We start from the raw sequence: 26,623 nt of genomic DNA, 5'->3' as shown, positions 1-26,623 counted from the left end.
AAGGATCACAGTTTGAGGCCAGCCTGGGCAAATACTTTACAAGATTCCCATCTCCAAAAGAACTAGAGCAAAATGGACTAGAGGTGTGGCTAGGCGGTAGAGCACCTGCTTTGCAAACATGAAGCTCAAGTTCAAAGCTCATTTTCACCAGAAAAAAACAAACAAACAAAAAAAACCTACTCCAACGTAAAAAGTATTTTCAGAAAATTATATGTAACAGTAAAAAAATAGTAGCCAAATGTCAAAGAATGCAATCATTTTCCATTTTTGGAGTCTTACTAGTTCTAAGGACTGGTTTACTGACATTAATTGCCCTTCCAACAGAGTTATCCAAAGTCAAATTAATGATAGTATTAAGTATAATATTAATGATCTTTGGTGTGAAGGAGCTTAGTCTCATTTAAAGTGGAAATTATTGTGTCCATAGGTATTTTTGCTGAAATTGATCAATAGCATTAAATGTAGGTAAACATAGTATATTTGCTGTATAAGTGCTTGTGTTGATAAGCTCCGTTGGGGAAAAAGAATGAGATACCAATTGTGATTACTCACATCTCAGTGCCCTTCTCTCTGCTAAAAATTGAAGATCAGTAAGAATATCCATACAAAACAGGATTCTAAGAGAAATTACCAGTATTACAGTGAGATCAATATTGTAATGACTGAATTATGCTATTATTAATACTTATATATAATCTTTACCCTTATGAAATCATTAAAAATTAAGTCATTATAAAACCACCAAGTGTTGAATAGATATAAATCCAGATAGATATTCTTGCATATTACAGATAAGAAAATGAATTTATAAATAAAATATAATTCCAGGTGAGCAGTTTATAACATCATACTAATATACTATCTTTCCAATTATATGAGGTTGAATAGTAGGACATTTTTTGAAAGTTTATTTTATTGTTTCTTCAACTTTTTAATGTTTAAATATTTTCCTACAACCATTGGAAATTTTGTACTGGTGTCTGTTCCTTTTTTTTTTTTTTTTTTTTTTTGAAATTGGGAACCTTTCTTTCTTATTCAGGATTCTCTCATTTATTTACTCTAGATGTCCATAATTAGTATCCTACTACTATTGGAAATTTTTGAGATGTTATAGAACCGTACAGTTAAAAATATAGGTCTTAAAGTCAGATTGACCTGGGTTGGAATTCATTTACCACTTAACTTGCTCTGAACTTTGAACAGTTTGATTAATAGTGCTGAACTTCTGTTTACTAATTTGTAATACTGAAAAATGACAGTAGTACTAACTTTAGGTATTTTACAATGATTAAGAGCATAATCGTTAATGTAGGTATGGCTCAGAGTACCCTGGTTCCATCTCCAACATCAATTAAAAAAATACCTCATAATTAATGCAAGTCATGTACCCTACACAGCATCTGGCACACAGTCCATTCATGCTATTAGTTTTGTATTTCTTTGAGACAGTAAACCAAGGAACAAGTTTAAAAACAAATAACAAGATGTATAGAAGAAAAGGTGTACCCTCACTTTAGGTTTTATATACACTAAAAATGTTTATGGAGGATAATTTAATAACTGTGTTGTGTTACCTGAGAAGCTAATTGGTATGCCTCATTTTCCAAGGAAGCATGTTCCTAATAATTGAGTATAACATGTACATTATAAAATTAATATAATAAATGTTTGCTTCCAAATAAATTTTGAGATCCACACTTAATGAATATGAAACCCAATTTTAACACTTTAGCAGATGTAATTTTTCTTCTAATGATCTGCTTTCCATTTAAATGTATCAGTATGTAATAGAAATAGAAGCAGAGGACAAAATTTAGAGTTTAGTCCTATCTTTGTCACTGAAACAAGTTGTTCTCTCTTACCCCCTTCACCTATTAAAATGGTAACACCACCCTGTTTCACAACTAGTTTGAGGATCAAGGCAATTGCACACAGAGAGATAGATGATCATTTTTTTAAGTATATTGTCTATTACTTTTTGTAGAATGCTTTTATACTTCTCAGAGTACTTTTATATTAATCATATCATTTGAACTTTATGAAAGCCCTGTACAAATAGGAATTATCTTGCTTATTATACAGTGGTATGGGGCAAGATGCACAGAATGGCGGCTTAAAGTTGTTGAAACGTCACACATGGACTTTATTGTCAGGACTTAATATATCACTTCCTAGTACAACTCATTTCTAGATGTGTCATAGTGGGGATATTTCTAAATTTCTCAGGCCTTCCGTTTTTCCACACAGAAACTAAACATATAGGTGAGTAACAGATGTTAATTCTTTCTATTAGGAATGCAACCACATCATCCCTGTCATAATAGCATCTTAAATCCAGAAGCTTATTTCCATCCCAGTTTTAAAAATAAATACTTTAAACCCTTATGTGTACCTATTCAAAATGCTAGCCAATAATTTAAGTTTTGCTAAGAATACTTTTTATGTAATTTTTTGTATGTTGAATCCTTTTTGATATTCAAACATATACTTCAAAGTTGGGTTTGTTTCATTTATTTTTTTGTAATTGTTTTAAGCATATGCAGTAATCTCACTCTTATCTGAGGCTTGGCCTTTTTACGTTTTCAGTTATTTGTGGTAAACCATGGCCCCAAAATATTAAATGGATAATTCCAGAAATAAGTAACTCATAAACTTTAAATAACTTATTGTAGGATATTCATATTCTTGCTCTATACTTGTTATTGTTGCTAATTTCTTTCTGTGGCTAATTTATAAATTAAACTTTTATCAAGTTTTTATAGGGAGTAGTACTATCCATGGTTTCAGACATCTGTGGAACATCTTGGAATGCATCCCCTGTGGTTTAGGGGTGGGGATTCTATAGATTCTGAAAGGAATTTCTGCTGGACTCCAAGAGCCTACTGTTTGTTTGTATGAGAGACAAGTTCACAGTACTTCCCACATGACATGAGAGTAATTATACTAAAGGTATTTGTAGGGCAGAGCATATTCTTAGAACCTCTGAACCTTTCAAACTTCACAGAACAGCTTAACTTGTGTCTTAAACTATTGGATCGTTTTATAGGTAAAATAGCATCCTTTGGATTATCTGGAAGAATCTTTAGTTGCACAAAACACTTCACTTCATTGTTTGCTTGCTACAAGTTTTTTGTATTTTTAAAAATCATTTCAGATTTATAGAAAGTTGCACCATATTAAGACAACTCATATACTTCTATCCAGCTTCCCCCAGTTAATAATTTTACCTAACCACATCTGCTTTGTCATTTCTCTTCCTATATATTACTATTTTGTGAATCTTTCAGGCATTGCAGACTCATGTTCTTTAACCTTAAAATTAATATTTTATACCATTAAATACTTTCTCTAAGAATAATAGAGTGGGGTACATTGGGAAATTGACAATAATGTACTGTTGTTATTGTTAGAAATGTCTTTAAAATATTGAGGTGTCACAAGAGAGACGACACAACTCAGAAGTCAATAGACAAGGCAAAATTTACTACTGTAGAAGGGTGTGCACCCTACAAAGAGTCTGGGAAGCAAGCACATCAGGAGGGAAGCCCACTCAGGTTTTATCTCTAACATAACACTGCCCCTCCCCTGGATTCACAGTCTAAGTGGTTGGCTCATTGGAAAGGGGATAGGTCACGAGGGAGCTTTGGAGACAAAGAATTTTTAAAGTTCAGGGAAGCAGTAACTGTTTTAGGTTATCAGCTCCACAACCAGGCATCTAGTACAATTTACCTGGTTGAGGATAACAACGCTTTGTAATTAATAAACTTTTATCAGGTTCACCAGAGTCCATGAAGCAAGTGTATGGGAAGCGAGTTAGTGAGGCTGTTGTTACTGATTAAATCCTTTGGCAGAAAAGATCCAACCTAAAGGTGACTCTTATAATTTCCTCCCCTTTTTTATTTATAGTTTTTCTTTAAACTTAGTTAGTATTAATTGACTTTCTTGTTTGTGTCTAATAAGAAGAGATTGTCCGGATAAGAGATGGGAGTGTGTTTGGTTAATGTGGTCTCAATTAATCTTTGGATGAGCCCTCTCATACATGGAATGATACAGTCCCCTACTGTGGTCATTACTCCTAACACAATAATCAGAGAAGTGAAAATGGATGTCATCATACCTTTTCATTTTTCAAACCATTGTTCCATCAAGCTATTAAATGGGTCATCTACTCTGGAATTTTCTGCGAGTTCATTGGCAAGAGTAGTTAATCCTTATAAAGCCTTTGTGATGGTGCCATCAGGGGTGGTATTAATGGGGATGAAAGTACAACATTGGCCTCCTATCATTACACAAACTCCTCCCTTTTCTGCTAACTTCTTGTTTACGGCCATTCTGTTCCTCCCATGCCATTTGGCTTGTGGCATCTAATTGCTCTGTTATTTCCTTGATGGCATCTCTAGTATAGTTGACAAATCTCTATTGGTTATAATAGATATTATATGCATTAGATATAATTGATCCAATCTACATTTTTATTGGCTGTGGACCACCAGAATAGTACTGACTTGAAGCCCACTGTTACTTGATTTTTAGCCTTGAATTTTTCGGGGACCTGCTGGGGGATTCCAGAGGCAGCTATACAAACATGTGGGTCAAATGACCCACCTGGAATCAGCCCATCTGTACTTTTTTTTTTATCTTGGGACTTGAGTCCCCTTGTAGAGTGGTTGGGTTATTGAAATGCTAGGGTGAAAGGGATAGGTTTTTGAACCAAAGGACAGGTTCCACTCCAATTTTCCAGTTGGATCTCAAGCGAAGTCCCTGCACAGTACCAACAGACATCTCCTCAGGCTTTGATCAGTGTATTTTGGTTGCTTATCTCATCGAAGAATTGACCTTGATTGCAACCGGTCAGGTTACCCATGCACATCAATTACTCCCCATACCTCAAGAGATACAAGCTATAGTTGGTGTCAGGGGACAGAGGCCTGATGGTTCTAGGGGGTTTCTGTCTTGGGCCTTTTACCACTGGAGACAGAAATGTAAGGTCTTGCAAGACTCATTTCCCCAGGCCAACTCCTCCTGATAAAGACATATCATGCATGCCATACTGTTAGGGTCTGAGGTCCATCCTAGCAGGAATGAAACCACATGAGCTTCCAGTCTACCTGCAGTGCAAGCATAACAGTTACTTTTTTAAGTCACATACAGAATATTTTATCCATCAACCAGGCATTTGTCTCTCTGTATCCAGTCTCTATCTCTAGGGTTTGTCTTAAGTCACTTCCTACTGTTACATGAACCTTTTTAGGATTGTTTAGTGGCTTTCCCCTATTATCCTTCTCTGGGGTAGGGGTGGTATGGAAGGTTGAGGACGCAGAAGAGGATTGGGAAGGGTCTGATTTAGGTTTTGAGTGTGTCTATGAGTTCAAACCTGGAGATGCAGACTCCTATTCCATAAGTGTAGGGCACAACCTGTGGATTCCCCCAAGCAGCTTTTGGGTTAAGGATTGGATGTTCAGCAGGAGATTACATTGGAGAGGTGGGCAATTTTAGGGTAGGATACCTTTAATTAGACTTACCTTCTGTTTTAGAGTGGCTATGTGCATTGGGGTCAGCAGTCCATCCCTGAGGTTGGGTGGTCCACCAAGCATCATCCCAGTCCAGACAAGGGCCTCACCCATTAGTAGAGGTCTCCCCTTCTGTATGTATGGAAATATTTCAATAAACCCTGCTGTGCAATTTTAAAAAATAATGGCACACATTGCATTTAATTTTCATGACACTATAGTCTTTAATTTGGAATAGATCAATAGTTTGCCTTCTATCATAAGTATGGCAAAAAGAGAATAGGCTACTTATTTTGTAGAGTATCCTTCAGTTTATGTTGCATACATTTTCATAAGATTGAGATGACTTTTCTTTTAACCAGCTTCTATTGTGGTAAATACATGTAACATAAATGTAGTTGTATTAAATGCTCATATTGTTGTGCAACCATCACCATTGTGTGTCTCTGGAACTCCTGCAAAACGGAAACTCTATACTCATTAAACTGTAATTCCCCCCTTCCTGACATTATCTTCTGTTTTGTTTTTTTTTAGTCTCTCTGGTTTTGGCTAGTCTGCATGCCTTATATAAGTGGTTTCATATGTCTTTTATGCTGGCTTATTATGTCCTCAGGGTTCATCCATACTGTGTCATTTGCCAGAATTTTCTTTTTTTCAAAGGCTGAATAATATTCCATATTTTACATACGCACACATTTTCCATATCCATTTATACATCCATAGACACTTGGATTGCCTCCATATTTTAGCTGTTGTGAACATGAATATAGAAGTATCTGTTTGAGACACTGTTTTCATTTCTCTGGGGTTTATACCTGGAAATAGAACCATAACTATTTTTAATTATATTTTAAGGTACTGCCATGCTATTTTCTACAGTGATTACACCATTGCAAGAATTCTCATTTCTCCACATCCTTACCAATGCTTATTTTCTGTTTCCTTGATATTAGCCAGACTAATGGGTGTGAAAGTAGTATCTCAATACAGTTTTTATTTCATTTCTCTAGTGATGAGTAATGTTGAGCATCTTTCCATGAGCTTATTGGCCATTTTTATATCTTCTCTGGAAAAAATGTCTATACAATGTCATTGCCAATTTTGAATTAGGTTTTTTTGTTGTTGTTGAGGTTTAGAAGTTTGCCTATATTCTGGTTAGCAATTCTCATCAGAGATGATTTGCAAATACTGTCTCTTATTCTGTGAATTGCCTTTTTAATTTTTATATTGTTGTCTTTCGTGCACAAAATTTTTAATTTTCATGAAATCCAGTTTGTCTTATTTTTTATTTTGTTGCTTTGTGTCATACTAAAGAAATCATTGTCAGATCAATGTCTTCAGTGTCTTGAAGCTTTTACCCTGTTTTTGTTTGTTTAGTTGTTTTTTTGGTACTGGGGTTTGAAGTCAGAGCCTTGCACTTGCTAGGCAGACACTGTACACCTTAGCCACACCCTAGCCCTACCTTTTGTTTTCTTGGAAGAGTTACACAATTTTAGATCTTACATGTAAGTTATAGTTCCACTTTCAGTTATTTTGTATCAGTGATGTTTGTTTCTAGACTGTATTCTCTTCCATTGGTCTGTTTGTCTATTTTTGCACCAGCACTGGACTATCTGGATTATTGAAATTTTATAGTTAGTTTTGAAGTCAGGAAATACAAGTCTTCCAGTTTTGTTCTTTTTCAGTATTCTTTTGGCTATTTAGAGTCCCTTAAAATTCCATCTGAATTTTACAATGGATCTTTCTGTTTCTTTAAAACATCATTGGGATTTTGATAGGAATTGAATTAAATTCATAATTTTCACAATATTAAGTCTTCCAATGCATGATGATGGATGTCTATTTTAAATGTCTTTCTGAAGTGTTTTGTAATTTTAATTACATATATCTTTTACTTCCTTGATTAAGTTAGTTCCAAAGTATTTTATTCTTTTTGATGCTCTTGCAAATGGAAATTTTCTTAATTTCTATTGGATTATTTATTGTTAATAGAACTATACCTGATTTTTGTGTGTTGACTATATCCTGCTACTTTGCTAAATTCATTTGTTCACAGGTTGTATCTGTGTGTGCAATCTTCAGAATTTTCTATACATAAAGATCATAACATATGGGACAGGTAATTTTACTTCTTTCCAGTATGAATGTGTTATATTTTTTCTTCCTTGATTGCTTTAGCTACAGTTTCAATTATCTGATTTCAGCCATTGTTATGTTAAATATAAGTGGTAAAAACAAACATCTTGCCATATTCGCCATCTCAGAGGAAAAACTTTCAGTCTTTCATCACTGAGTTGGTATTCATTGAGGGAGATGTGCCCACATAAAAACATACATTTTGAGTTGTATGAGATATATATCTTATTTTGAGCTATATGAAAATACATAACTTTTATTGTCCATAGTTTCCTTCAATTTCTAGTTTTGTTCAGTAATTTCGTCCTGAAAATGTGTTGAATGTGTTGTTTTGTCAGTTTTGGTTTTATTTTTAATCAACTGAGACGACTGGTTTCTTTCTTTCTTTTTTTCTTTTTTTTTTTAAACCCTGCAGTATTTATTATGGTGTATTGCATTGGTAATTTTTTTTTTTTTTGGCCGTACTGGGATTTGAACTCTGGGCTTCCCACTTGAACCATGCCTCTTCTACATTTTCCACCATAGCTGGAATGACAGGTACACACCATGATGCCCTGCGTTTTTCTTTGGGGAGGGGTGTTGCAAACTTTTTTTGTCTGGCTGGCCTAGAACTGCAATCTGTTCTCCTGGCATCAGCTTCCAGGTACCTTAGGATGACATGCACATACCATTGCACTCAGCTATTGGTTGAGATAAGGGTCTCATGCACTATTTCCCCAGGCTGGCCTTGAACCACAGTCTATCTCAGTCAGCCTACCACGTAGCTCGGATTACAAACATGAGTAACTGGCACCCTGTGCTTTGGTTAATTTTTGTATGTGAGACCATCCTTGCATTCCAGGAAGAAATACTACGGTTCTTGATACGTATAACATAATCCTCTTAATATATACTGAATTCTGTTTGCTAGTATTTTGTTGAAGATTTCTGCATCAGTGTTCAAAAGATTGTTGGTCTGTAGTTTGTTGTTGTTTTCTAGTTGTATTTTTGTTTCAGCTTTGACATCAAGGTAATGCTGACCTCTTTTTATTTCAACTTTTTTGGAAAGCTTGACAGGATTAGTGTTAGTTCTTTAAAGGCTTGGTGTATTTCACCATTGAAGCCATCCAGTCTAGAACTTACCTTTGTTGGGAGATTTTTAATTCCTGATACAATTTCCTTACTAGTTACATATCTATTCAGGTTTTCTCTTTCCTCATGGTTTAGTCTTGATAAGTTTTGCATTTAGAGGAATTTTTTATTTAATCTAGGTGATCTAATTTATTAGCATATACTTGCTCCCTCATGGTACTCTCTTAAGATCCTTTTTTATTTTTCTGGAGTGGGTAGTAAGTAATATCCATACTTTTATTTATGATTTTAATAATTTAAATCTTCTCCTTTTAAATTCCATGTATCTAAGGATCTTTCAGTTTTGGATTTTCTAAGACCAAGTTTTTGGTGTTTAATTTTCTATATTTAATTTTTCTATTCCCTCTCTACTCTAATCCCATTTCCTTCTTTCTGCTAGCTTTGGATATAACTTATTCTCCTTTTTCTAATTCCTTAAATTGTATTTTAAAGTTGTTGATTTGAGATTAATTTTGCTTTTAATACTTATAGCTATAAATTTTCCCCTTAGTACTCCTTTCAACATGTCTTAAAAGTTTTCATCTGTTGTGTTTTCATTTTCATACTTCTTTAAGTATTTTCTAACTTTGCTTTTCATTTCTTTGATCCATTGATTGTTTAAGAACATGTTGCTTGGCCCAGTGTGGTGTCTTATGCCACCCAATCCAAATATGTGGTAGGCAGAGATCAAGAGGATCTCTGTTCAAGGACAACTCAAACAAAGTTAGTGAGACTCCACTCCCCCATCTCAACCAATAAACTGTACGTGATGGGCACACCTGTGGTTCCAGGTATGCAAATAGTCATAGGCAGGAAGATTAAGATCTAAGCCAGCCTGAGGTCCTGTCTAAAAAGTAACCTAAAGAGAAAAGAGTTGGGAGTGTGGCTCAAATGGCAGAGCACTAGTAAGGTCAAGGCCTTCGTCCAACACCCCTACTTCCAAAAAAAAAAAGAAAGATTATTTAATTTCCACAAATAGGTGAATTTTCCCATTTTCCTTCTGTTACTACTACAGACTTCATAGGACTTTTTTTTTCTTTCTGGTGGTATTGGGGTTTGAACTCAGGGCCTCACGCTTGCTAGGCAGGTGCTCTACCACTTGAGCCACTCTACCAGTACTGTTCCAGACTTCATACCATTGTGGTCAGAGAAGATGTTTTGTATAATATGTATGTTTTTAATCTATTAGTATTCATTTTTGTGGGCTGTGATCTATCTTAGAAATTGTCCCATATGTATACTGGAGAAGAATCCATATTCTGTTGTTATTAGGTAGGGCAGTCTGTATGTCTTTATATCTACTTATTCATCCCACTATTTCCTTCCTTGTCTTCTGTCTGATTGTTTTATCCATTATGGAAAATGGGATATATTAATATATAATATCGTTATTTGGCTTATCTTTTTTATTTAAAGTTCATTTTGTCTATTGCAAGTATACCCACTCTTGCTGTCTTTTGCTTACTAAATCATTAGAATATCCTTTCCCATTGTTCACTTTCAATATCTTTGAATGTAAAATGAGGCTCTTCTAGATAGCATTATAGCTGGATGATGACTAGTTTTTGTTTTTGTTTTTTTTCATTAAATCCATTCTGCCAACCAATCTTTGTCTTTTGATTAGAGAGTTCATTTACATTTAAAGTAATCATACTAATGAAAGAAGGACTTTGATCATTTTGTCTTTTTTTAATATGCCTTAAAATTTTTCGTAACTCATTTCTTGTATTATTGTGTTTGACATTTAGTTAATTTCTGTAATGAAATGTTTTGACTTTCTCATTTCCTTTACTTCCTTTGTTGCTACCACAAAGATTACAGTTAACATCCTTAATATCTTATGAACTCCTAATCTGAAGTTTTGCAAATTTAACTTTAATAATATTGAAAACTCTGGTCCTTTAAGAGTTATGTCTGTATCCCTTTTATACATCTTCATACATGTCCACAAACATAAAAATAATAATTTTTAATGTCTTAAATTACATACAAGCAAAATGTGGAGTTGCAAATCAAAGTTACAGTATATTAACTTTTAGACTAGTAATTTATTTTGGTTATTTGCTAATACTGACTTTAATTATTTACTAATAATTAGCTTTTAATCTCAGCACTAGCTCTTAAAGCAAAGTAGAAAAGCATAAGTAAATTTACACAGCATTGTTACAATACTACAGGCTGAGCAGCCCTAATCTGAAAATTAAAAAAAATAAAAAATTTGAATTACTTGAAAATCCAAAACTTTTTGAGTACTGATACAATGGTACAAGTGGAAAATTTCACATCATGAAATCTTGTTTTATGCACAAAATTATTTTAAAATACGGTATAAAATTACCTTTAGGCTATGAGTATAAGGTAAAAATGAAACATAAATGAATTTCATGTTTAGACTTGAATCCCATCCTCAATATATCTAATTATGTATATACCAATATTTCAAATCCCTCCCCCACAAGAAAATCCATAACACTTATGGTCCGGAGCATTTTTTTTTTTGATAAGGGATACTTAACCTGTGCTATCATTATAATTAACCCATTGTATTACCTTCACTATGATCCTTCTTTCAAGACAAATCTAATGATAATGTACTCCTTCAGCTTTTGTTTATTTGGGGATGTCTTAGTTTCTCCCTCACTTTTGAGAGACTATTTTGCTGCATAAAGGATGCTTAGTTTACTAAGTAGTTGGTTGGTTGTTTTCTTCTTTCAGCATTTTGACTATATCTGCCCACTGCCTTCTAGCCTTCAAAGTGTTTCATGAGAAGTCTGCTAATAATCTTGTATGTGACAAGTCCCTTCTCTGGCTACTTTGAAGAATCTTCTTTGTTTTTGACCTTTCACCTTTTTATTGTAATGTGTCTGTGTGAGTCTCTGACTTTATTTTGCTTGACCTGTTTGGATGTTTATATTCATATCTTTCACCAAATTTGGGGTGCTTGGGCCATTAGCTCTCTCATTTTCTGTCTGCCCTTTTCTCACTTCTAATGGCATTCCCATGGTGGGTGTTGGTATTCTTCATGGTGGCTTGTAGATCTCTTAGGCTGTGTTTACGTTTCTTTTCTTCTCCTTAGACTCAGTTTCCAGTGTACTGTTCTTAAGTTCACTGGTTCTTTCTTATGCCTATTCAGATCTGCTTTTGAATCTCTCTAGATTCAACAAAATCAAATGAAATAAGTTTTTCACTTCAGTTCCAAATTTTTTTGTTTCTTTTTAGGTTTTCACTCTATTGATGTTTATAGTTTGTTCACATATCATGTTCTTTTTTTTAAAAACACATACCATATTCTTCTTTTTGTCCATATCTATTAGTTCTTTGAGCATATTTAAAGTTTTTTTTTTTAAGTCTTCATCTAGTAGATCTGCCATCAGATATTTTTCAGAAACAATTCTGTTAATTTCTTTTCTTCCTGTGACTGGGTCATACATAATGTTCCTGTTTCTTTGTATGCCTTGTGATTTTTTTTCCTTGAAAACTGCATATCTGAATCTAATACATAGTAACTGAAAAGCAAATTCTCCTCCAGGATTTTCTTTTTTTTGTAAACTTAGAGTCTTCTTAGGTATTTTCTGAACTTTAATATTCCTGGGTGTGTATGTGCATTGATTTTCTTATTTCTCCCAAGTATGTAGTCACTTTTAATGTCATAGTCTTCAATGTCTGTTTCCCAAAAGGGAAAAAAAAGAAAGTGAAGGTGGGGATGGGTTGCAGGGAGTGGGGAGAGAAACCCAATGGAAGTCATTCAAGCAGGTAGTGGGAAGGAGCTTGCAATAATGAAGAGGCCTGTAAGAAGCAGTCGCTACTACCTCTTTGCTCCTCTGAGCAGAGAAGCAATCAGCAGTTAGAGCACAGATGTTTGGAAAACAAGATTGTTGCCCACACTGAATTGTGTAAGAAGTATATAAATTGCTTCAGGAACACCTCACTGCTGCTTTCCACAGCTTTATTTGCCCTGTTTTTAAGTAACTGGATCTTATTTTTTAAAAATGTATTCCTATCCTCTGAAATTTTGTAATCTAATACAGCAGCGATCACTACAATATCTTTTGTTAATGAAATAGGAAAGTAAAATTGGGTGAACAAAATTAAATTTCTTAAGTGTTACCATTAACACTTGGTTCAAATTCCTTGGGGGCTTGTTAATTCCTCCTTCAGGAATATTTGTGCCCTTTCAATACCCCTCCCCTAACCCTCTAAGTGACTTGTAAGGTTTTGTTATCCAAGTGGAAACATACATGATGCTATACATTCTTAGTAAATCATAATAGGTAAGTATTTATATAACTACCTATGATTTTCAACACATTTTTTTTTTACTTTTGGAGGCTCACGCAGGCCTCTTGGATAATAAGTATCTACAGTAATTGTGGTTTACTATAATCAAATGTCACAGATTGATAGTAAGATGGAGAGAGAAACCTAGATCCGGGTCTTGAGATACAATGTCCTCTGAAGTGAAATATAGGAGATACTTCCTCATTTAAAAACACTATAAAGTGTTCAAAGTGTTTTCAAGTACTTCTTCTCAAGTACTTTTGTTATTATTAGATTTCCTTATAAGCAAAGTTGATGCTTACATGTTACCTGTTGTACCCATTGTTCTAGTTAAGATTCTTAATGTCTTAAATTGGCCAGATTGGCTACTGGTTTGATGCTTACATGTTACCTGTTGTACCCATTGTTCTAGTTAAGATGCTTAATGTCTTAAATTGACCAGATTGACTACTGTTTTCACTTTTCTTGCTCTTTACTACAGCTACCTAAAAACTGCCTGGTTTCAGTAGCCACCTTTTCTGAATGTCTTCCTTCAGAAGAAGCCTGTCTTTATCTTTGTTGTTAGGGTAGCTTTAGGTTTGATGCTAGAGTATCAAGCCTTTCTGAGTTACGTATCATACCTTCCACATCCATCCACATTGCATTAGTGCTTTAATTCCCATTACTATCTCCAAGAAATTGGAGAATGGACTACTACTTCCATCAAGTACCAATACTGTATCTTGTAATATATGAAAGTAGAAAATCTCAAATATGATGTATTCCAAGACAGATGTTTTAATCCTTCACTTATTAGTCTTAGATATTTTTATAATTATTTTAGGTGGTTAAACTGGAGGCAGTCATACCATTTTTGTCTCTTGAGCTTCATTTCTGTGGGCTCATGTTTGGAATGATTTTTTGTGATACACCTTTCAAATTACTAGGTTTTCTTATCCTGACATTCATTTTGACTGAATTCTTGATTAGTCATGATTTTTGTCTAATTTCAAGTTTTCTAGGATTTCTCTTCAGGTATGATCATCATTATTCACTCATTTAATTTCAAGCTACATCCCCAAACAAATGTATTAACATTATATATGATATATACAGTATTATACAAAAAAACTTATTTATATGTTATACTAAATATATATATATATTGCTTATTTAGGTAAAAATGACAAATCACTTTTACCAGTCTCTTTGTAACCATCCTTCTGAAACAAATTTTAACCAATAAAATCAGCTTTATGGTTTGAATTAAAATCAGCTTTATGGTTTGAATACTCAATAACTTTTGTTTTTTTGGCAGTACTAGCATTTGAACTCAGGCTTGCTAGTCAGACACTAACACTTGAGCTATGCCCCACATTTGCTTTGAGGTTTTTTTTGTTCTTTGTGTGTGTGTGTGTGTGTGTGTGTGTGTGTGTGTGTGTGTGTGTGTATGTTTGTGGTGCTAGAACTTTTTTTTTTTCATTTTTCTTTTATTATTCATATGTGCATACAAGGCTTGGTTCATTTCTTCCCCCTGCCCCCACCCCCTCTCTTACCACCCACTCCGCCCCTTCCCTCTCCCCCCCCCTCAATACCCAGCAGAAACTATTTTGCCCTTATTTCTAATTTTGTTGTAGAGAGAGTATAAGCAATAATAGGAAGGAACAAGAGTTTTTGCTGGTTGAGATAAGGATAGCTATACAGGGCATTGACTCACATTGATTTCCTGTGCGTGGGTGTTACCTTCTAGGTTAATTCTTTTTGATCTAACCTTTTCTCTAGTACCTGTTCCCCTTTTCCTATTGGCCTCAGTTGCTTTAAGGTATCTGCTTTAGTTTCTCTGCGTTAAGGGCAACAAATGCTAGCTAGTTTTTTAGGTATCTTACCTATCCTCACCCCTCCCTTGTGTGCTCTCGCTTTTGTCATGTGCTCATAGTCCAATCCCCTTGTTGTGTTTGCCCTTGATCTAATGTCCACATATGAGGGAGAACATACGATTTTTGGTTTTTTGAGCCAGGCTAACCTCACTCAGAATGATGTTCTCCAATTCCATCCATTTACCAGCGAATGATAACATTTCGTTCTTCTTCATGGCTGCATAAAATTCCATTGTGTATAGATACCACATTTTCTTAATCCATTCGTCAGTGCTGGGGCATCTTGGCTGTTTCCATAACTTGGCTATTGTGAATAGTGCCGCAATAAACATGGATGTGCAGGTGCCTCTGGAGTAACAGTCTTTTGGGTATATCCCCAAGAGTGGTATTGCTGGATCAAATGGTAGATCGATGTCCAGCTTTTTAAGTAGCCTCCAAATTTTTTTCCAGAGTGGTTGTACTAGTCTACATTCCCACCAACAGTGTAAGAGGGTTCCTTTTTCCCCGCATCCTCGCCAACAGCTGTTGTTGGTGGTGTTGCTGATGATGGCTATTCTAACAGGGGTGAGGTGGAATCTTAGCGTGGTTTTAATTTGCATTTCCTTTATTGCTAGAGATGGTGAGCATTTTTTCATGTGTTTTCTGGCCATTTGAATTTCTTCTTTTGAGAAAGTTCTGTTTAGTTCATGTGCCCATTTCTTTATTGGTTCATTAGTTTTGGGAGAATTTAGTTTTTTAAGTTCCCTGTATATTCTGGTTATCAGTCCTTTGTCTGATGTATAGTTGGCAAATATTTTCTCCCACTCTGTGGGTGTTCTCTTCAGTTTAGAGACCATTTCTTTTGATGAACAGAAGCTTTTTAGTTTTATGAGGTCCCATTTATCTATGCTATCTCTTAGTTGCTGTGCTGCTGGGGTTTCATTGAGAAAGTTCTTACCTATGCCTACTAACTCCAGAGTATTTCCTACTCTTTCTTGTATCAACTTAAGAGTTTGGGGTCTGATATTAAGATCCTTGATCCATTTTGAGTTAATCTTGGTATAGGGTGATATACATGGATCTAGTTTCAGTTTTTTGCAGACTGCTAACCAGTTTTCCCAGCAGTTTTTGTTGAAGAGGCTGCTATTTCTCCATCGTATATTTTTAGCTCCTTTGTCAAAGATAAGTTGGTTATAGTTGTGTGGCTTCATATCTGGGTCCTCTATTCTGTTCCACTGGTCTTCATGTCTGTTTTTGTGCCAGTACCATGCTGTTTTTATCGTTATTGCTTTGTAATATAGTTTGAAGTCAGGTATTGTGATACCTCCTGCATTGTTCTTTTGACTGAGTATTGCCTTGGCTATTCGTGGCCTCTTGTGTTTCCATATAAATTTAACAGTAGATTTTTCAATCTCTTTAATGAATGTCATTGGAATTTTGATGGGAATTGCATTAAACATGTAGATTACTTTAGGGAGTATTGACATTTTTACTATGTTGATTCTACCAATCCATGAGCATGGGAGATCTCTCCACTTTCTATAGTCTTCCTCAATCTCTTTCTTCAGAAGTGTATAGTTTTCCTTGTAGAGGTCTTTCACATCTTTTGTTAGGTTTACACCTAGGTATTTGATTTTTTTTGAGGCTATTGTAAATGGAATTGTTTTCATACATTTTTTTTCCGTTTGCTCATTGTTAGTGTATAGAAATGCTAATGATTTTTCTATGTTGATTTTATATCCTGCTACCTTGCTATAGCTGTTGATGATGTCTAGAAGCTTCTGAGTAGAGTTTTTTGGGTCTTTAAGGTATAGGATCATGTCGTCTGCAAATAGGGATATTTTGACAGTTTCTTTACCTATTTGTATTCCTTTTATCCCTTCTTCTTGCCTAATTGCTCTGGCTAGGAATTCCAGTACTATGTTGAATAGGAGTGGAGATAGTGGGCATCCTTGTCTGGTTCCTGATTTTAGAGGGAATGGTTTTAGTTTTTCTCCATTAAGTATAATGCTGGCTGTAGGTTTGTCATATATAGCTTTTATAATGTTCAGGAACTTTCCTTCTATTCCTAGTTTTCTTAGAGCTTTTATCATGAAATGATGTTGATCTTATCAAAGGCTTTTTCTGCATCTGTTGAGATGATCAAGTGGTTTTTGTCTTTGCTTCTGTTAATGTGGTTTATTATGTTTATTGATTTTCATATGTTGAACCACCCCTGCATCCCTGGGATGAAGCCTACTTGGTCGTGGTGAATAATCTTTTTGATGTGTTGCTGGATTCGGTTTGCCATTATTTTGTTGAGGATTTTTGCATCAGTGTTCATTAAGGAGATTGGCCTATAGTTCTCCTTTTTGGAGGTGTCTTTGCCTGGTTTTGGGATAATTGTAATACTGGCTTCATAAAATGTTTTTGGCAGTTTTCCTTTGTGGTGCTAGAACTTAAACACTCCACCAGCCCTTTCTTACGGTGTTTTTTTTTTTTTTTTTTTTTTGAGATAGTATCTCATGGACTATTTGCCTGGGTTGGCTTCAAACAGTGATCCTCCTGATCTCTGCCTCCTGAGTAGCTAAGATTACAGGCATGAGTCACCAGTGCCTGGCCTTATTTTTCAGATAGGATCTCATGGTTTTTGCCTGTGGTCAACCTAGACATTGATCCTACTACTTACAGCCTCCCACTTAGCTGCATAGCTGGAACAACAGGTATACACCCCTACCCCAGTTTATTGATTGAGATGAGCAGCTCACTAACTGGGCTCAAACTGTGATCTTCCTGATCTCCTTCCTCTCACGTAGCTGGGATTATAGAAATTAGCCACTGTACCCAGTTTGAATGTTAATATCTTAGTTTCAACTCTAACAGTAGTATTTCACAATTGCCTTACCTATTAACCTCTTACAAACGGAGTGCTTAATATGATTTCACTTTAATTTTGTTACACAAAATTTCAAAAATATTAAAATGTAGAGAGCATAGTACACAAACTCCATGTATATCCATCACTCAGATACAACAGCCATCAATTCATATGTACTCTCATTTGATCTTTAGCTCTTAACACTCTGCATTGTTTAATATTGAAGTAAGTATAAAACTTTATTATCATTTTGTGTGTATGTACTTGAAGACTTTTTATGTGATTAAAATGAAAATATAACTTACGCAGGGATGATGAATTTGGTGCTAACAAGCAGCTAATATTGTAATAATTATGGGGTAAATTAAATTTTGGTAAAAACCAAACTTTTCTGCTGCATATTTGGAATAAATAATTGGAGGGAACCAAATGGCTTTCTTCCCATAATATTCAAAGAGTACATCTCTTTAGTAACTGTAAATAGCCTTGTTGGTTCTTATTCTCTGTAGTAGCTTAGTCAGAAAGAATATAGTGACATTGTATCATGCATTTTTTTTATTGTGCTGTGTGGGGGTACTTTGTGGCACTTACAAAAGTTCTTACAATATATCAATCATACTTGAAATCACCCCCTCTATCATTCTCCTTTATCATTCCTCCCCCCATTCCTAAAGTAGTTTCAACAGGTATCACTTTTTCATTTACATACATGGGTGCACAGTATTTGTACCATATTCACCCTCCCATACCCTTTCCCCATCTTTCCCCCTGTATCACGAATTTTTTAAATGAAGTGAAAATTTCAATTTGAGTCATCTTGATATTTCACTGGGAAATGAATGATTTAAAATGTTCATAAACTCTCAAATGTTTTTAAGTTTCAGTAGTTTTGCTTAAAGAGCAACCTTACAAGTAGAACTTTTATTTATGAGGTTTGATTTTTCGCTGAATCATTCAAACGCAGAGTATATTTACTGGTAAGGTTGGACATACAGTAGTTAATATTATATTTATATATAACATAATATTACCTATTCATTTTGACCTGCTTTATGTATAGCCCAAATGTGTAGTGTATGATTTTTAACCTTAAAACAGTACTTTCCTTATGTATTTTATCATATGATTTTTCATATCAGTGTTTTGCTGAGAGTAAAAAGTATTTTGCTGAATCATTTGGGTTCCAAGTATTCACATTTTTGTTTTGTTTTTTGAGGGATTTTTTTTTGGGGGGGTGGCTTTTTTGAAAATAAGAGTCTTATTATATAGTATAGCTCAGGCTGGCTTTGAACTCAAGATCCTCTTGCATCAGCCTCCTGAGTGCTAAAATTATAGGTGTGCACCTTACTCGTATACTTACCTTTTAAAAAGCTTACAGATTTGGAAGAAAACTATTATTTTGTGTTATAATGTTCTTTAATACAGCTGCTATATATAATTACTTAATTGGATTAGAAGAATTGTTGATGTTTATTAGCATATAATCATATCTCCTAATATTTATTTAAATGATAGTCATCTTATTCTATGAAAATGTTTAATTTAGTATTTTTATAACTATCTTAAATATTCTGAGGAAATAATTTTGAGGGGAATTATATCAGTTTTCTGATATGTCTTTTATTTGATATGAATTAAATTTTATTCTTTAGTTTTATCCACATAAAAATTATTTCTAACTATAACCAAAAAACAAAGTTTTTTTCATTTAAAACTGGATGCAGTGTACAGTACTTATTTCATGTGCTATAGCAAACCATTATTCCTTGAGTGGTCTATAATAATAGTGAAAAGCAGTCATTTCAGCCAAAAACATTCAGAATGTTTCTGATATTCTAAAATTTTGTGATTGATTTCTTTGTGTGACACATTTTTGTTTTCATCTTCAAACATAATTCAGTGTAGACAAAAGTTTTTTTCTCGGTGATAAAATAATTCAAATCTTACTGGATCTTTGGGAATAGAAAACCTGGGTTTCAACAAAAGAACTGTTTTGTTATACTGAAGAATATTAATTTCAAGAAAAGGCTATGATGTTTTTCTTTGCAAATCTTAAAATTATGTCTGTTTTAGCAGAAATGGCATGTTATTTCTCAAAAGCAAATCTGGTGTATCTGTACCTAATTTTTTCCAGTTGGTGCTAGAAACTGGATGTATGAGAAAGCTCATGTAAAATTATAACTTAACAAATAGAAAGTCACTGGTGGACTGACTCAAGTGGTAGAGCACCTGCCTAGCAAGTGTGAGGCCCTGAGTTTAAACCATAGCACCACCACAAAAAAAAAAAAAAAGTATAGAAAGTCTTTGTATGTTAAACATTTATGAACGTTAATCTGCAATGTTTTAGTTTTCTTGTTATGTTGTGCTAACATATTTACAATTCTTTTTTCAAAGGCAAATCCTCCTCCAGTACTGGTTAACACAGATAGCTTGGAAACACCAACTTATGTAAGTTCCATTTCCTCCTCATGTTTAAAAATTCTGCCTTCCTTGTTTAATTTGTGATGTAGATACAAAGATCATAGCATTACTTTCTTTAATTCATTTTACGTAAGTTCTACCTATCATTCCTATAGCAAATAAAGCAGTACTATCCTGCTTTGGTTGCTTTTTTTTAAATACTTACACAAAGCAAAAATAGAAATAGAATTTATGGTTTAATTTTGAAATTATGATGATTAACTTTCACTAAAGGCTTGACATAGTAGTAATAACTTCATGAACTCATTTGCGTAATACTGCATATTTAGTCATTTAAAAAGTGTAATTGACTAGATTTTTAGTAAATAGGTTTGTTTGTATATTCGTACATTAAAATCATTAGTTATAACTAATTTTACATGTATTAGTGCATTTTTCTAAAGTGGCTTTGTAAAAAGCCCTCTTTCCTCTATGTAACCAGAATAGCAGAATTTTGTGTAATATTTTTCACTTCAAAGGAAAATATCTGGGCAGATGAAGTAGTGCCTATGCTTTGTGGTTTTGTTGGTTCCTCCCTCCCCAACTCCACTCTCCCTCCCACCCACCCCCACCCTCTGCCATCAAATGGTGCATCATTTTGCAGACTATAAAATCCTTTTTTTTCCTATTTTTGAGTTATAGTTAATTTTAAGTCCATACTTTATAAACATTTTATTTTCTTTTATATTCTGTTTGTGTTTATAGAATATGGTTGTATAAACTATTTGAGGATTTTGTAAAACTTGAGATAGTGCAACTTAATATGAAACCAAGTGAGCTCTTCCACACTTTTATTTCAAATTCTTTATTCCTTTCATTGTTATTTTGCACACTGATATAAAATACTTAGTCAAGCAGAATTTTGTTTGTACTTTTGTTCAAATTTTCTTCACATGGTTTTCTTTTACTTACTCTCTTTGTTGAGATTTATTTTGTTACAGGGAGTGTCAGTGATTATGTGTTTTTATTTTAAAACTTTTAGCTTTTCATAAAGGAAATAAATGCACATGCATTTTAGTTGGAATATCAGCAAATTGAAAGCAAAGTTAGTATAAAGCTTCATTCACTTAGAAGACCATTGGTACTGGCTGATGGTTAAGAGTGCATTTGGGACTTTGGAGCATTGGGCCTTGTTTTTCCTTTGTTTGGATCACCCTGTAGGCTGTTTGAATTTCCCCACATTGTAGCTGCTTGGTTCTAAGAAATGCACATTAAGCCAGATACTGCATACTAAGCAGTATGCAGAATGGTGATTCTGACTTGGGCATTAGGTGTGTAAATGAAATTTGTTACAGGAAACACAAAAGTTCAAATGTGGAGGTAGGAAATTGCAAGACAAGTCATTTAAATTAGATGGTATTTGAGCAACATGAAGGGGTGAGATATGTATGTTAGGAGTAAAGATAAGTGGTAGATGGGGTCAGTTCATGCAGAGCCTTGATTACCAATCTATAGAGTTTAAATATTTTTAGAAAAGAAGAGTTTCTGAAAGTTCTGGAGGAAGTTTGTTATTAGCTTGGGTTTTAGAAAGATCCATCTGAATAAAACACATAGTATTGTTTGGGCAGTAGGTAATATTAATCTAAGTGATTGAGTAGATTTCATTCAAAGCAGAATTCTAGAGGAAGTTAACACAAGGTCCAAATCAAAGAAATAGAAATGAGAATGAAGAGTGATGGTTTTCAGAAAAAACTTGAAGTATTTAAATTAGGAAGATCTGGCAACTGATTAGATGTGTGGATCAAGACAGAGGAAAGAGTCAAAGTTCAGTAACAGTAAAAGCTAAGTATACCCTTCCTGTGTTTCAAAGTCATGATACTATGAATGTTGACTCAGTCACATTTGTACTCTTCTATTCCTGAAAATCTCCCCTGAAATTATTAAAATGAAGCTACATTTTTTGATCACTGTAACATTTAACAGGTTCTTATGAATAAATTATGTAAAACTTATCTTGCCATTTCACATTTTTTACTATGAAGTTCTGAGCTACTTCTCTTCCCCCTATTAGGTTAATGGCACTGATGCAGATTATGAATATGAGGAAATCACACTTGAAAGGGTAAGAACTATTAATTATCTTCATCTTTTTTTTTTTAAAGAGCTTTTAAATATGCCACTCAAGCATATAGAATGCAGGCAGAAGATCTTTCAAAAACAGAAAAGTGTAATGTTTTCTTCTGTAAGCTTATAGATCATAAAATTTGTCATGGTGTTTTCAAAATATGTTTCTTTTCTTTAATATCCTTTTTTTTTAATTTTTTACTTCAAAGTAGTTTTAGATTTACAGAAAAGTTGTAAAGATAATACAGAAAATTCCCATTTATCCTGGACTTGCTTTTCCCCTATTATTAACACATTTCTTTATTACAGTATACTTGTTTTGACCTGTGAATCAGTACTTATGAATTATATTAAGTGGGGTCTATACTCCATTCATATTTCCTTAGTTTTTATGTTTTTCTCTTTCAGGGTACTATCCAGGAAACCACATTGCATTTAGTTATGTCTCCTTAGGCTCCCCTAGATTATGACAGTTTCTCAAATTCTTTCCCATTGCTTTTATTACTTATATGCTTATAATAAAATACTGCTTTAAGGAAGCAGTATGCTAGTAACTAGCATTGCATCAGTTTTCTGTCCTAGCAAAACAATAAGCACATTTCTGATAGACAGAACTGTATCAAAAACTTACATGCAATTAGGTATACTTCATATGTGTAAAGGTTCTTTTTTTTGTTTTGAACTCAGGACTTTCATCTTGCTAAGCAGGTACTCTGCCACTTGAGCCACACCTTTTTGCTTTTATTTCTTTTTTGAATTGGGTCTTGCATTTATGCCCAGTAAAGTTTCTTGAGATGTATTTTTCTCTTAAGATTAGCTACTTTAAACCAGGCACCAGTGGCCCACAACTATAATCCTGGCTTCTCAGGAGGCAGAGATCCAGAGGACTGAGGTTTGAAGCCAACCTGGGCAAATAGTTCTTGAGACCCTATCTTGAAAATACCCAAAGCAAACAAGGGCTGGGGCAGTGGCTTAAGTGGTAAAGTGCCTATCTAGCAAGCCTGAGGCCTTTAGTTCAAGTCCCAGTATCATCAAAAAACCACAAAATATCTGCTTTCAGTCTGTACTATATTTTAGTAATGTCACCTTGTCTAACCAGGTTTGGGAAATTATGTGTTTATTTAAAACTAAAATCTTATAGCTGGGTACCTATAATCTTAGCTACTTGGGAGGGTGAGATCAGAAGAATGGTGATTCAAGGTCATTCCTGGCAAGCAGTTCTTGAGATCCCTTTTCCAAAACAATCACAGCAAAATGAACTACAGGTGTGGCTCAAGCTTTGCGAGTGGACTCTTTGAGTTCAAGTCCCAGTCTCACCAAATTTTAAAAAACTAAAATCTTTGAAAATTAAATTTGCTCATGTTTGAAGTAGGACTAGACTTGGTGGAAAATAAATAGACCTGAGTGAGTCTTTTATGTGTATAGTAAGTTTTTATTGTCTATTACTTAATTCAGTCACCTACTCAAGTTAGGTGGCATCAATGCCTGAGTAACATTCAAGTAAGCACAGTATTGATGTATTATACATATTTTAATATGGTATTTTGTGACAGCACTTATCTTTTAACTTACTCATTTTTCCATCCTTTCCCAGCACCTTTTTAATACTAACAGTTTAAGTGATAGGTCTAGATATATCTGTTTATTGGGTTGCCTGAAAGCTGATATTGGAACATTTTTACAAAAATAGACCTTTTAAATACCATAGATCAGTTGTCGTTAAAGACTTTTTGTAGCAGTAGAACCCTTTCTGTGAATAAAATACTACTAGAGATTCAGTTTGTAAACAAGCAAAAAGTGGAAATGCTTTTGTAAAATTTACTTAGCCATTGAGAAAGCTCACCAATGTTAACTTCTCAGATTAGGCTTTTAGTACTAAAAAATGCCTTTTGCTAGTCAAGTATATAGGTTAAGCATTGTCAGGGATTGATCTCAGCTCCAGTAATCTGATGGCAGAGTTAGCAAAAGAAAGCACCACCACCACCCCATTTTTTAAAATAAAATGTTGGCTTAACCTACTCAGAAATAAAGACGGGAGAAAAATCATATCAGTTTTTTGTCTCTTAGGAGAGATTTGCCCTACCAAACATGGGTGAGATGTAGTCTCAAGGAAACTTGTAGTGATACCTCTGCAGATGAATGACTTACCCAAGGACAAAATTGCACACACTTTTAAAGAAAGAACTGCAGACCAGACTTCTGAAGTACTCCTAACAGTTTCTTCGTCCTTGCCACTGGGCAGTAATATCTCTGAAGAGACTTTCCTTAAATGAAGATCATGTTAATTTAATTTAGAATCTTCATATTCCACATGCATATACCTTTCTGTGTTGCAGTCCTATTTTTGTATAGTTTCTAGGTCCTACAATGACAGGAACCTATCAATAACAATAATTCTTACTGTCATGAATTTTTTTTTCCCTCTGTCCCCAGGGAAATTCAGGACTTGGTTTCAGCATTGCAGGAGGTACAGACAACCCACATATTGGAGATGACTCAAGTATTTTCATTACCAAAATTATCACAGGGGGAGCAGCTGCCCAAGATGGAAGATTGCGGTATGTCTCGCCCTTTATATTGTGATGTTCAGTCCACTTTGTAGATGCTTCTTGGAGAATATGGGATAAGGGATGAACACAAATAAGAATGCTCAAACAGCATTCAAATAAGATAGCTTTGCTCTTAGCATTGTTTCCATTTTTCATTTAGGAATTTAGTTTTATCTTAAAGAGATACAATATTTAAATAATGAATTTGATGGTGTAAAGATTTGTGATCAAATTTATGGAAATTACGAGTTCCCCTCTGTATCTTCAAATACGGTCATATCTTCCATTTCTTTTCTGGCTAGGCAGTGTGTTATAAAAGATACAGAAAACGCTGGGTATGGTAACTCATTTCTCTTAATCCCAGCATTCAAGAGGCAGAGACGAGGATCACAAGTTCAAAATCACTGTGGTTTCGAACCACAGTCATCCTGAGCTAAGTAGTGAGATTCTATCTCAATAAAACAAGGGCTAGGGATGTAGCTCAGTGATAGAACGCTTACCTAGCATGCACAAAGCCCTGAGTTCCATCCTCAGCACCACAACAAAGAAGAAAAAATACAGGAACATACATATATATATATATACACACATGATTTTGTATGCCATGTCACAGACAGTATGTGCAAGCTATAAATAAATACAGTTCCAAAGAGAAGAGTAGAAGAGTTTCTTACTTAAATAGTGTTCCATTTTAGAAAATTGGTTGTTTTATAAATGTACGTGTTTTTCGACTGAAATTTTAGAGCTAAGGTAGTCTTATAAAAACAGCATCTTATTTTAAAGCTACTTGGTACCTTGGGCAGGTCTTTAGTTTCTAAACTTAACTTCTCTCCAGATATGATGATAGGTGGTATATTAATGAAGATAGGCATAAAAGTTAAGAATGTGAATGGGCTTATATGCTTATGACAAATGTCCCTGAGGATTTGGGATATTATATTTATGGACAAATAGTAATCAATCATCAATCAAACAAGAAAACTCACACACCTGGTAGGGCAGACTAACCATTCTCATTTGTGAGGGCATATGGACACAAGTAATCTTTCCTTAGGGATTATCTAGATAATTTCAATGAATTTTCTTCAAGACTCAGAGATAAGATCCATAATTACAATAAAAACCACAGTGACTTTTAAAAATTAAGAAGTTGACCATTAATGTAAATACAGATATTTACTTCCTGATTATGTTACTGGCCTTTTATTTGGCTGCTTAGGTGAGAATTAATGTATTCCTTTTGTTTCACTGAAGAACATGGGATCATTGCTTTAGCTATAGAATTTCTTTCCTTTAAAGAAAATGAATTAGATACAGAAGGTTGTCTGGACCAGTTTTAATATTTTAATTGTGTTTTGTTCTCCTCCGTGCTAATTTAAGATGACCATCTTCTTTGTTTTTCTAATCTGATGCCATGCAGTAATAACTGTGACCAGAGCTAGGGGAAAAGATTAGAACTAGGAACAAATCAAGTTAGGTTTTATTTTTGTTGTTTTGTTTTATTTGGTTTTTTGTTTGTTTGAATTCAGGGCCTCAGGCTCTATCACTTTTAGCTTTAGTTATTTTTTCAGGTGGGGTCTCATGTTTTTGCTCAAGACTGGCCTCAGACCGCAGTCCTACCTAAGGCCTTCTGTGTAGCTAGGGGACAGGCAGGAGCCATCACAGCTGGCTTATTGGTTGAGATGGGGTCTTGGTAACTTTGCCCTAGCTGGCCTTACACCTCAGTCCTCCCAATCTCTGCCTCCCAATTAGCTGGTATTATAGGTAAGAGCTACCACAACTTACTCAGACTTTTAACAGTATATTATCACATTAAATTCTAAG

General features: G+C 34.4%; 1 protein-coding gene across 23 annotated transcripts in view; it reads left to right on the top strand.

Moving 5' to 3' along the window:
* Positions 1–26,623, top strand: part of Dlg1 (discs large MAGUK scaffold protein 1) — a 270,953-nt gene that overhangs the window by 123,452 nt on the left and 120,878 nt on the right. For all 23 annotated transcript variants that reach the window (XM_074073460.1, XM_074073469.1, XM_074073472.1 and 20 more), the window contains 3 exons: positions 20,121–20,174; positions 22,198–22,248; positions 24,684–24,808. In XM_074073460.1, the coding sequence (XP_073929561.1) occupies positions 20,121–20,174; positions 22,198–22,248; positions 24,684–24,808 (230 nt within the window). The remainder of the gene's footprint in view (positions 1–20,120; positions 20,175–22,197; positions 22,249–24,683; positions 24,809–26,623) is intronic.

The sequence above is a fragment of the Castor canadensis genome, chromosome 5, assembly GCF_047511655.1.
Source record: "Castor canadensis chromosome 5, mCasCan1.hap1v2, whole genome shotgun sequence".
NCBI classification, from domain to species: domain Eukaryota; kingdom Metazoa; phylum Chordata; class Mammalia; order Rodentia; family Castoridae; genus Castor; species Castor canadensis.
The sequence above is the reverse complement of the archived record's forward strand: the minus strand, read 5'-3'. Positions and strand labels throughout refer to the sequence as shown.